Source organism: Labrus bergylta, chromosome 14 (assembly GCF_963930695.1).
Source record: "Labrus bergylta chromosome 14, fLabBer1.1, whole genome shotgun sequence".
NCBI classification, from domain to species: domain Eukaryota; kingdom Metazoa; phylum Chordata; class Actinopteri; order Labriformes; family Labridae; genus Labrus; species Labrus bergylta.
In genome coordinates, this window is record NC_089208.1 from 16,216,231 (window position 1) to 16,229,154 (window position 12,924).

General features: G+C 36.8%; 1 protein-coding gene across 1 annotated transcript in view; it reads left to right on the forward strand.

Annotated features, from left to right (window-relative positions):
- The window catches only part of acsl6 (acyl-CoA synthetase long chain family member 6), a 39,371-nt gene extending 27,240 nt beyond the window's left edge, over nt 1-12,131 (forward strand). Inside the window, exons 12-21 of the mRNA XM_020638301.3 lie at nt 4,463-4,597; nt 5,682-5,816; nt 5,956-6,051; nt 6,363-6,435; nt 8,144-8,232; nt 8,614-8,730; nt 8,842-8,985; nt 9,145-9,246; nt 9,347-9,418; nt 9,969-12,131. Coding sequence (XP_020493957.1) covers nt 4,463-4,597; nt 5,682-5,816; nt 5,956-6,051; nt 6,363-6,435; nt 8,144-8,232; nt 8,614-8,730; nt 8,842-8,985; nt 9,145-9,246; nt 9,347-9,418; nt 9,969-10,109 — 1,104 coding nt within the window. The 3' untranslated portion in view covers nt 10,110-12,131. The remainder of the gene's footprint in view (nt 1-4,462; nt 4,598-5,681; nt 5,817-5,955; nt 6,052-6,362; nt 6,436-8,143; nt 8,233-8,613; nt 8,731-8,841; nt 8,986-9,144; nt 9,247-9,346; nt 9,419-9,968) is intronic.
- Nucleotides 12,132-12,924: the final 793 nt, after the last annotated feature.

A 12,924-nucleotide genomic window follows, 5' to 3' on the forward strand; every position in this document is an offset into this window, starting at 1 on the left:
CCTTATAATGTAATGTCTTTACATGCATTTCAAAGAGTGAACTGTCCTCCTTGATTTTTAAGTTTCATTTTTACTGAACAAGAACTATTTGTAATCCTATTCATCCAAGAGCACTTTTGCCAAGGGGAAATTTTGACTGTGCCCTCCTGTAAAAACCCATGTGGAAACCTGCGAAGGTGTCCAAGAAATCATATGCAGTATCTTGCATCAGTGTTCACCTCTTTTACTTTCAATCTCATCCCGATGTTGTCATGTTACAGCATTCAAATGTAACATGATTTTATGAAGTAGTTTGCAATGGACCAACAACATGTAGTTCAATAACCTTTGAAGTTTGGGAAAGGAGGATTTTATGTGGTATTCTAAATTATTCACAGGAACCAAAAAAATTAAAAGCTTTGAATGCGTTGCTGTGAAATAACTAAGTAAGATTAGGTGTAATAAATCGCCTTCAGGTTCACTTATGCATCCAACAGATGTCTGCTTTTTGACCGTTTGCTAATATAACGCTAAAAAGTTCAACTTGAATGGTGTAAAAACCCAACAGGGTTGAATTAATACTTATGCAAGGCTCAGCAGGTAACACTTGAGTCACTCTTTATCTATAACTATTATTACAGCCAGCAAGGTTGTACTTTGAATGCTGTGTAAGAAATCAGGTTACAGGTTACATCATATTCTACAGCATTTACAACTAAATAGTACAAAAAGGTAAAGAATGGCAAAATGCCTCATGGTTAGGAGTTCCTCCACTCAGCCAAGGACAATAGTTCCGCTGAAATAGAAGAAAATACACACATGCAGACACATACACACACCACAGAGATATCCACACGTAAAAATGAGCAGTAATGGTTGCATCAGATGATTTGAGGGGCCCCTTCAAAATAATGGCACCACATCATCAAAAAATCAGACAAAGGCACAAAGGAAATATTGGCTCTGTTGTTAAAAGCTCTGCCCCTTTTGTTGGGAGTTTTTTATACATCGTAGCTGCAGCTGGAGGGATAATGTTTGATGTCCGTCCATCAGTCCCTAATGTAATTGTGTCTTGATACAAATGTATCTCAAACATCTACTTGGAATCCAGAATATACTGATCTCGTTTTCTTTTAGCTGAAACTAAAATATCATACGCAACCGCAATGTTTACCAAGAATGTCTAATAGATAAAATAATAAAGTTAAGACTAATGTTTTTAACACAGAATTCTTGGAGGTCACATCTTGAAATTTGGTGTAAATTTCCCATTGATTACTGTTTGGTCACCTCCAACTTATACTTGAACGACTTATCTTTGATTTTTCTTTTTTTTTTATCCATCCTAGAGAACAAGATTATAGAATGATTAGGGTAGGAGAGATGGTATGTTGTTCAATATCTTCAATTTAATGTTAGGTTATATGTACCGTTATTTTGTTTCTAGGAAGATTTTCAATATTCCAAAATATCCCTTTTCCACTCTACTTTAACTGTGTTTTGTGGGAAAAACTTATGGAGGAAAACTGGAACCTGACCAGTTTACAAAGACATACAACTTAAAGTCTGTAATTCTAGTTTTTCTTGTCAGAGTCAGTTGCTTCTTATACTGTCAAAGGCAGTTGAGACATTTTGGAGTTACAGCCACCTGACACCACCCTCCTGAGAAAAAAATAAAATAATAATAATAATACACTTTATTTATATAGCACTTCTCAAAACAGGGTTTCAAAGTGTTTTACAAAAAGAATAGAGAAATTTAAGGAAAACAGTGATTAAAAAATGTACAACAGGAGCTCCTGCAAATGATAGAAATAAAGTGGAAATAAAACCAGTAAGGCAATGAAAGATCAAACAGAGTGTAAAAGAATAAAACCATCAACAGATAAAATATTTAAAACAGAGGGAAAAGATTCAAACCATACAAAGATGAAAGATAAAGGAGACAAAAAGGTCAAAAAGATAACAGGTACTGCCTTGGGCACTGCCTTAATTTGGAATAGAAGTGTGTAAGGTTTAAAACACGCTCAAACAACAAACCCCTAAAAGCACATCTCTAAAAATGTGTTTTTAAAAGAGATTTAAAAGAGGACAAAGAGCTTGCCCTGATGGAGGAGGCCTGGTCACCTTTGGTGGAAATGGAGAGAAAATGTTTTACGTAAGCTTAATTTGAGGAGCAGTTTGTCCCTTGATGTTTTCAGAATGTCATGTTTCACAAACAGAACTGATCACATAAACAAAAATGATTCTGTGTGAAGCAACTTTTCACACACTGGTCGCTCTTCGGCATCAGTGTTTCTCCCATTGTGAGATTTTAGTTTAACATTAGTCGTTTTCATTCGAGTAAATTAAACAGGCCACAAGCAGAGTTTCTGTAAATAGGAGTTTGTGTTTACTAAGATAGAACCAAAACTCAGCCAATCTAAAGGCTGCCAGTGCTTGGTTAAGAGGCTTTTCATCACTGATTAGAAAAAAATACATCTAAAATTAAAGCTAAAAGAAATGTGCCTAGCTTTCATTTACTTTTTCTCTTTAAATGACTGCAAACCGTTTGAACACTTAAATCTTAGTTATTGTTATTTCATTAAGTCCATCACTAAGTGTGCATCTTTACATGTGGATGCTCTGTACCAATAGCAGAATGTGTTACATCAAGAACCAATCTGGTTTACTCGCCTGCAGCTGCATTGTCGGCAGCGTGAGAAGCAGACACAGGAAACTACCTAACTTCCCCATCAGAGCAGCACAGCAAGTCACGCTGTAGAAGCAAGTTCATGTTGTTTCATACAAAACCACAGGCACACAACACTCCAGCTCTGACATAGGTGATGTGATCAAAGGTAAAAAGTGTCTTCAGACAGCTCCGGAAATAAGAAGGACTGATCTGGTGAATGTATTAACAGCAACAAGCCAAAAAAACAGACGTGTGATGAGTAGATTCTAAGTTAAACACATTCAGTCCCCTGTTATGGGGGCAACGTATTGATGTATGTTTATGTGAGTGTTCAGTATTTGTCACATAGAATAACTGCACTATTTGCATTTGTCAGTTTGAGTAAGAATTGCTCAAATCAGCAGCAGGTTTTTATAAAAGAAGTAGTTGTATAGTTTCACTCACAATTGCTGATTATTGAGTCATCTCTTCTGCTGCTGATTCAAGTTGTTTTCCGGCGAGAGCCTGTACCTTCCTCTCCTGTATGAGTGTAAAACACAAAGCAGTCATGTCTCGACATGTAGAGGACCTCGTTGCAATATAATCAGCAAGTTCATCTGGGCTCATGTCAGTTTTCTTTACACACTAAAACTACATGCAGGTGTAAAAACAACACCACTTATCTGTCTTTAATATTTGGCTTAAATGTAACTTAATACTTTAAGGTACTGTACTTGAGTATTTTTACATTTATATAACCTTTGTCAATTCATTCAACAGAATATAATGGGACCATTTGTATTTTTATGCACGATTGGGGCCGATGTAGATATTGGGTAGGAAAAAAACCGCCGATATCTTTCTTAGTTCTGAGTTTGATCTGTAGAGACAGATAAAGATATACACATTTATTGTGTGAATCCCTCAAATGCAGTTATCAAACACTAATGGAAGAGATAAACTTATTGAAAACAAGATGGTCCCTCAACTGGAAAGTAACTGCACATGTACGTGCATCACCACTCCACACTTTGGAGAGTTAGAATGCTTGTTATAATCCATTTAGCACCCTTTGCTGGTGACAGAGAAACGCTAGTGTAATACAATGACACTCAAATGAAATGCTTTTTGACTGGTGTATAATTTGAGTAATATCAGTGCATATCTGCGATAAAATCAGCTGACATCAATAGACACTGAATAAGCTGACGTCGGCGGATATTATCGGTCTGGCTCTACTATTTATCCAACTGGAGGCACTTTAAACTCAAGTCGGATAATACATGTGGGTCTTGAACTTGTAAAATGATCACATGTATGACTGGTCCTTCAAATTAAATAAAGAACGTAAGCACCTTTTTGGCCACTGGGAAAATAATAATAATTACTTCAGAATACAATATTTATTATGCCCCACTTAGAATTAACACACAAGAAACCTAAAGGAGCATTTTTTCCAATCAGTGTAAAATAGTAGAAAATGTTGTGCAAAGAAGTGATTTCTCTTAGTAACTGACATGAGATCTGAAAGTCTGGGAATTACTACACTGTAACTTTTACACCATCTTTCATGATTAATACATGAACTTGTGTGTCACATGAATGCCCAACATGTGAGAAATCCTCAGAAACTTACTTTTTTTGTGATGTGTCACTTCTCTATAGCGCTCAAAACGTTACACCAGATTACATTCAGAATTTTACTAATTAAAACGTTTTTTTTAAATAAACCCTTTCCAAGTGTTAGGGTGTTTGTTTATAAAAGACACCAAAATAGTGCTACTTGTTGTTAAAGTCACTTTGTGTGTGTGTGTGTGTGTGTGTGTTCAGTCTGTAGTGTACTGTCATGGAGGACGGATCGGGTTCTATCAGGGCGACATCCGTCTCCTCCCAGACGACATGAAGGCCCTACGGCCGACCATCTTCCCTGTGGTGCCTCGATTGCTTAACCGCATGTACGACAAGGTGAGATGTTCGTCAAATAGGAAATAAACCTGAGTCAGTTCTTGGAATTGGACCATCTTTATTACTCACAAGACACTAATGGGGCTGCCAGTTCCAGAGCATATTGGTGTCATCGCTTACCCACGTGAGATATCTTCCCCTCCATCAGTTCCGCTTGGGTCCGCTTGTGCAATAGAGCAGCCATAGGGCAGTCTTGGCTTTCTGTGTGAGCAATATATCCTCTCCTTCTTAGTAAGATGCACACTGATACCATACTGTAACATATCAGCCACATAAATGTCTATGATTCATTTACACATGCATTTAACTAAGACTATATGAGTCAGTGTAGTAAGCAGGGTAATTGAGTTCAAAACTCAATTACCCTGCTTTTTTTGTGCTCTTTTTGCTCATAAGATCTATTGTGAGTTTGCCTAGTAAAACCAAACCGGTTGTAACATGAGCAGTATTTGAGAACCTGTCACACACTCAGGCAGGGATTTGTGGTTTGAAGATCTAAATAAGTTGGCTGCTGCTTCCTCAGTGAGTCATGTAAAGTTGTTCACAATGCAGTACTGTAGCTCTGGATTCAGGATAGACTGATTTTTGTTTTTCACTTGTGCAATTCAACCCTGCATGGTTTCCCCAGAAATGTCTGTTGCATAACCTGTAGAGGTGTTACGGAGAATCATGTGAGAAGAGGAATTTCAGTGTTATTTCTGTACTTTGGGCAGCGGTCCCTGCTTCCTGATCATTTCAGGACAGTTTTTGTTTATGAATACACAAAGAAAATTGGAGCAAGAATTATATGTCCTAATCTGTGAGTTGTCGGTGTTTGCTGAGTCTTTCAAATCAATTCTCAAATCATAACCCCAAAAAAGGCTTTTTGAACACCTTTTTATTATCAACATGCTTTGTCTGCTTAATCTTCAGTATTTATTGTTTGTTCCATTTAATTCCACGAATATATTAGTTTCACTCCTGTAAGATTTAAAGTTAGCATTTATAACATTACTATGGAAAAGTGCTGTTTAAATCACGTTTTTAATTATTATAATAATCGTAATCATTATTATTTTTACCATAACTGTTGATTCTTCTGCAGATCTTCAGCCAGGCCAACAGCCCTTTGAAACGTTGGCTGCTGAACTTTGCTGCAAAGAGAAAAGGTGCAGAGGTCAGCAGTGGGATCATTCGCAGTGACAGCATCTGGGACAAAATCTTCTTCAGCAAGATTCAGGTAATGAAACAAAACCCATGTCACAGCCATTTGAACTTTTTTTGTATTAGCATTAGGGATGTTTTATGCTTAGAAGTTGTTGTTTTTTTCACTGAAAAAACAAACCCCTCTAAAAATGACATGTTTCCTCCTCATATAGGCCAGCCTCGGAGGGAGGTTGAGGATGATTATAACAGGAGCGGCTCCTACCTCACCCAGTGTGCTGGGATTTCTCAGAGCAGCTCTTGGATGCCAGGTCAGACAGAAAACACACAGACACACACAGACACAGACACACACACACACACACACATTGGTACTTTTATTATTTTAAGAACCTCAACCACTCTACAACAAGGATTCCTCCAAATACTTAACCGTCACACCAACATGCCTACATGACATACCTCAGCCAAAAAAACCAAAATGTCCCCTTCTGGTCCTCTCTAAGATATAGGTACTATGTGCGACCAGCATGCAGTGCAGTACGTGATCCAATACATTTACCAATAAACTACATGTTCACATGCCCTCATGCCCTCTCATCATGTCTGTGTTTGCGTTTAGGTTTACGAGGCATATGGCCAGACAGAGTGCACAGCTGGCTGCACCTTCACCACACCTGGAGACTGGACCCCAGGTTGGTACGCTTGTTTATATAACAGACAGAGCTGTCACACTGCCCAACTCTCTGAACTTGTTCAAAAATTGCTTGAATAGTGTTTAACGGTTATTCTAACCTTATAAGGTCCCCCAAACATTGAAAAAAAGCAGACTTTTAAGATTCCTGTTGTTTAAAACGGTGTATATCTACTTTACCACTCAGAGTGTAAAGAGTGGGGGGGGGGAGTAGAATGGAAGGGAGATCATAAAAGGTTCAAAACAAGATAAAACAGGTAAGACTTGAAAGGGAGAGAGACATGGGGAAAATAGAGCTGATAATATACATTGTTCACAGACATAATGCCTGGGAAGGGGATATAACAAAAAGGTACAAAAGATGTGACTGCCTGTATTTACTCGTTAGCTTGCTGTATTGTTCGGTCCATTTTTTTGGCATCTATGGTAACTTTCCAAATAACCCCTTTACATGTTCTAAAAGCAGATTTATTGTATTGTGTATTTTTCCCTGAGGGCATTCGATTTTCATCTCCAGTTAAACCAAAGTAAACCTCTTTTAATGGGACTCCTTTGTTTCTTACTAACGTAAAAAGCAATTTCATTTGTAGTTTAAAGAATGATCACTTAAAAATGTTTTAAAATACTTACACAAAACTTATACAAAATTGACAATTACATACCCACTGCATACCCATCATGAAAAAAATATAGACATTCGTAATCTAGATAAATGGAGTTTTTGTAATCAGAGTCATAAACTTATCATTTCAAATTTAAAAGGGAGGTTCTTTCAGTCAGTTTAAGACATTTTTATTAATACAAAAAAAACAGCATTACTTTCATCATGTGTCAGCTTTTCAAATCTTGGTATCTGAGAATTACTCTAGTTCCTAATTGAGTCATGCTGTTTTACTTAGCATGAATAGCATACATCGTTTTTTACCTACAAGTCATTTCACTTTTGCAAAAGTGAAATGACTCACTTGTAATTGCTGTTTTCTAAAAGCCTGAGGACTGTAGTTTTTATGTACGTTTAGGGCCTGACTGATATGGGATTTTTGGGGCTGATACTGATTTAGATATTGAAAAAAAATCCAATACCGATATCTTTCTTAGATCTATGTTTGATCTGTAGAGATCAATAAATATATACATATTTACGTGGATCAGTCATAACACTTGGAAACTATGCAGTCAGAAACTAGAAGAGAATGACTCTTAGCATAAATCCTGTTACCGTCAGTAAAAAAAATGAGTAAAAATGTCTGTATTTAAAATATTGTCACAACTGTATACAATCTGTGTTCAGCCTGTTTTTTTTATTTTTATGATTCAGCAGTGACTATATTAGGAGTTTTAGAAAACACATCCTTTAATGAGTGACATTAATGTGGTCTAACATCACCCCCTGCTGCTCAGTTCTGGAATTTCACAACATGTTTGTGGTGCCATTAAAACATATGACAACTGCTATTTCTGCCATTATTTCTTAAAGTTTCTGGCATCATTTAAATGAATATTTCCAACCAAAAAATATTTGATTGATTTAACATGTGGTTTTGCTTGTTTTTGAGCTTTGAGATCAATTTGTTAATCTTATAATCCATTAAATAGTTGATAGTGTCAGATATACATTTCAAATTCTGGGAATTACAGGGTGGAAAGTTCAAAAGAAGGGATACATTTCACATGCTTTATTATTTTGCCTGTTCTGTCCCCTTGATTAGGTCACGTCGGGGCTCCGCTGCCGTGTAACCTCATCCGATTGGTGGATGTTCCTGAGAAGAACTACTTTTCCTCAAAGGGAGAGGGAGAGGTAATAAACAGACTGTATGTTCATCACATACGTATATCAGCGAGCTAACTTTAACATCTTTAGAATGCAACTTTGGCTAGATTGTATTAAAATGCCAAGATGCAGAAACAAGTTCATGATATTAAAAGTGTGACACAGAAGCAGGACTGCTGACATGCAATATGAGGACACTTCATTACCACTAACAAATATAAGTTCTTTGGCCATTTAAAAAGCAATAAATGCTTAAAAATCTAGAGAATAAAAGTGTCACATAAGTTTAGAACGTTTCTAATTACAGGTATTAACTTTTCAAACCTTAGAGAGAAGACCCTAGTTTGCACAAACATTTGCACCAGACATACAGTGTTTATCGTTGACTCTCCTCTCCTTCTCTTCCAGGTTTGTGTAAAGGGATCAAACGTGTTTAAAGGCTACCTCAAAGACCCAGAGAGGACAGCCGAGACGCTGGATCCAGAGGGCTGGCTTCACACCGGAGACATCGGAAAATGGTTACCTGTACGTCCACTCCACTATTGAGGCTTGATAGCTCAGTATAATATTACAGGACTTATGCTCTGACTAAAGCGAGGTTTTCACATTTTTCTTCCTGTTTCCCCTGTCCTGTAGAATGGCACACTGAAGATCATTGACAGGAAGAAGCACATCTTCAAGTTAGCACAGGGCGAGTACATCTCCCCTGAGAAGATCGAGAACATCTATATTAGGAGTCAGCCTGTGGCACAGCTCTATGTTCATGGTGACAGCCTGCAGGTGAGAACGTTTATGCACACACCCCCCATTAAAATGTCCTTCAGAAGCCCATTACTGTATATATACTGTCATTCTAATAAATTAAAGATATGATCCTCTAGCTGAGGATTAGCTAGAAATTATTAAACTCTTTCCATGTTGTGTTTTTTTTCTCTCCAGTCATGTCTGGTGGGGATTGTTGTTCCTGACCCTGAAGTTATGCCTGAATGGGCCAAGAAAAAAGGCATATTAGGCACCTACAAAGACCTCTGTAAAAACACGGTAGGTGGCACACGGCTCGAACGCGCAGAACACTGTTAGCAAAAGACACTTTAACAAGAGAAGAGTTTTATGGAAGATAACTTACTTTCTTTGTAAACAGGAATTGAAGAAGGCAATCCTTGAGGATTTGGTGCACCTGGGAAAGGCCAGTGGCCTCCACTCTTTTGAGCAGGTCGGAAGGAAGTTACATGTTTGACATCGAGCAAAAACAGAATATAGCCTTTCTTAGTGTGCATTTTGTGTTTTCTTTGGGATAATGTTCGTCATAACGTTGTCCTTAAAGAAGAAAAACTGTTAATGTTGTAGCAAAACCTTGAAGTCTGTTTTTGATGTGTTGTTTAATCTCTCTGTTGTCCTTAAGTAATGGCATTTTCACACATTAGTAATTTAAATCTGTGTATAAATGATCTTTGATAGTACTTTAGACTGTAAATAATATCATAATGAATTTGAAAGACGGTGTTGTTAAAGACGTTTGGGTTTAGAAAATATTTTCTTATGACATTAGAAAGAAATGAAGCTGATACCAGCCAACTAAAGAAAGTTTTTTACATTAAGTAATTCTTTTAGATTATCAAAGTCTGAGCAAACATACTTGCACTGTAACTCCTTTATAGTTTTATCAAACCAAATAAGTTTGCACAAAAGTTAGAGAAAATCTTTAAAAGATTGGTTTCATCCAATATCTGTTCTATTCTTCCATTCTTTTTTCTTTTCTTAAGGTGAAGAACATCTACATCCACAATGACATGTTCTCCATTGAAAACGGCCTCCTTACTCCGACACTAAAGGCAAAGAGGCCGGAGCTGAAGGAGTTCTTCAAGGGGAAGATTGAACAACTCTACAGCAGCATCTCCATGTGAATCCTGGCAGAATTTATTTTCATTCTAGCATCCTCACACTAAGATCTGCTGCCGCAGGGCAAAGATGTGACACCTTAGAAGTAAAATGCTTTGGGAAAGAAAGCCGAATCTGGCCCTACTATAAATGATTAAAAATGCATAAATCAAATCAAATCAAATATTTAAGGTGAAATAGTTGACACATTGTTATGTGGATAGCCTTTTCATGTATGCATTCACTGTGTCATAATTACATTAATGCATATGTTAAAATGGACATGATTGAGCTTTTAGTCTGTATTTGCAATCACATTCCAGTGTTGTACAGCAGAGGGCAGCAAAGCTCTAACAGAACAAAATACAAAGCTCTGTCAGTTTGAAGCAGAGGAGGTGCAATATGTGACACTTTCAGCGCCAAGATGAAAAACAATCATTTGTCCAATCAAAGCTTTGAGAATTGGAAAGAAGACTGGGCTTAACATTCCTAACAATGTTTATACTCAGAGGGAACTTAAGTATGGTTAATATATGGTTAACTTATGTTACTTTACTGTAAAAACTGATGAATGCAAGGTGGACAACTTGAATTGCTTGAAAGTGTGCAAGATTTTTACAGATTACATATTAACATCTACTGACTGTTCAATGGTCTCTGGCTTTTTTATTATTGAAACAAAAGGGGTAAAAACAAAATGTAAATATCTTATTGAGTCTGTTAGTTTTTTACAGATTTGTCAAAAAAGTGCTTCAGTTTTTGATTTAAACAATAGCAGTTAGGTTCAATGGCAAAATGAATCCTTTAGTCTAATGCCAGCATCGATTAATTCTCAGTTGACCCAACCCCTGTCTCGTGATTGGATAAATGATTATTTTTCATTATTACATTGACAGGTGACAAAGCAGTCTAAAGTGTTTGTTTAGCACAGAAGATGTAACTACTTTCCATTAGACAACACCAATGTGCAATACACCTCTTCACTTGGTTTTCTGTCATCATTTGATTTAATGTGGCATGGAAAAGTTCATCACAATGAAAAACATGTGTTTGTTTAGGAAACAAGCAAGTATTTGTCCTTTTGACATCTGTTTTTCATGTAATTATCACACACTGAGTCCATACAAAAGAAGGGAAATACATCATATAATGTATGTTGTTTTTCACTTTTTTTGTTATTTATTTTAATTCTGGTATTTCTATTGCTTCCTGATTTTCCACCGAAACAAACCTTCAAATGCTCTTTCCCCAGCACTAGAAACTCATCAGCACCCTCAATCTGCTTCTCTTCTCTCCTCTATCAGTTCAAACCCACCAGCCAAACTTAACGTTTATCCAGTTTTACGACAGCAAGCGTGATGTCTTTGTTTATAGTGTAGCTCAAGGAAAAATCTAGAGCTGTGATAATGCTGACACCTTGTGGAAAACGGACTTAACTTCAGTCGCACACAGTTTATTTTTTATTTTATTGAACATTAAATGGTTATTAAACTTGTGTTTAACCCAGACATTGGGTATTTAGACCAACAACACATCCTCCTGTTTGAGGTCTAAATAAGCCAATAAGGTAGAGAGAGTAGCAGCTCCTGCCTTACAAAACACTGCTGTCCACTCTGTTCCATGTGGAGCATCTGAATGTTTGGGCCACATCACTAAACGCCATGCATTTACTCATTCATGAAGTGATCTCTACGTGGCTACAATCAGCAGTTAAGCATGCATGCTCCTTGTTTATATGGAGGAATGGCCGTACTGTAACAAAAATTAGAGATCACATTTTGCGGTTGGTTCAATCACAACTTTCTTTACTTTCATCTTTGCACAATAGTATGTCAGGTAAAAGAAAAAAATATAATGCAAAACCAGGGCTCAGGGCAATGCATGCAGTTTGCCCTGTAATGCTTGGACCGATTGTATCTGACTTGAAAAATACAGATATTTTTTTGGCCATTAAAAGCAGGATGTATGCAGCTACCCACAGCTACTGCTGCTAGTGCAAGGCTTTGTAATGTAGGCAAAGCTGATGGATTTCACTAACTGAAGGAAAACTGAACAACGATCAACTTTTAAAACAAATGAAAAACGTTTTTTGAGGGTTTACACGTAGAGGTAATGTATAGGCTTTTTAAGTTGATTACCGTCCCAAAGCATAAACAATGTGGATGTACATAAATGAGGACAGCTAGATGTAAGCATATTTATTAAATCAGTGGTTTGAATGGATTTCTTTTCTCTCTTTTTGCGTGTAGTGAGATGAATTGTACCTATTTATTTATCTATTCTGCTGTAAAATGGAATCAGCACCATATCCTTGTAATGATTGAGTGCAGCAATAGGGATGAGGGAGGGTGGGTAATATGGACACGGGCGTTGAAATAAAAGATATTCTGGAATGATTTTAAACATGTGTCTCTGTCCTTTTTTCATGATGTATTCAATGGTGTTTGAAAACAGGTTTTATTTCAGGCTTTCCTGAAAGTCCCAGCATTTCTTTGACACAGGTATGTAAAAAAACAGTGCACGTATCTGAAAGAATGTAATGATAGAAGTATCAGAGATTTAAATTGTGAGGAAGCCCATTTCTGTCAGTACAATAATTTAAAACAGGCTGAAAATATGCCACGATTATGAAAATAACCCAGATAACATCATTATTCAAAGTCATACTGATGAGCAGAGACTCATCAGTATTATAGTATTAGTATCAAAATTATAAGATAAAGTTTTCAACAATTAGAAAAAAATAATTGAAATTAGGAACCAGAAAGTCATTATAGACTGATGGCATGAAAAATCAAATTTTGACACAAAAGGGAACATTACGAGCAGGAAAAGTTGAAA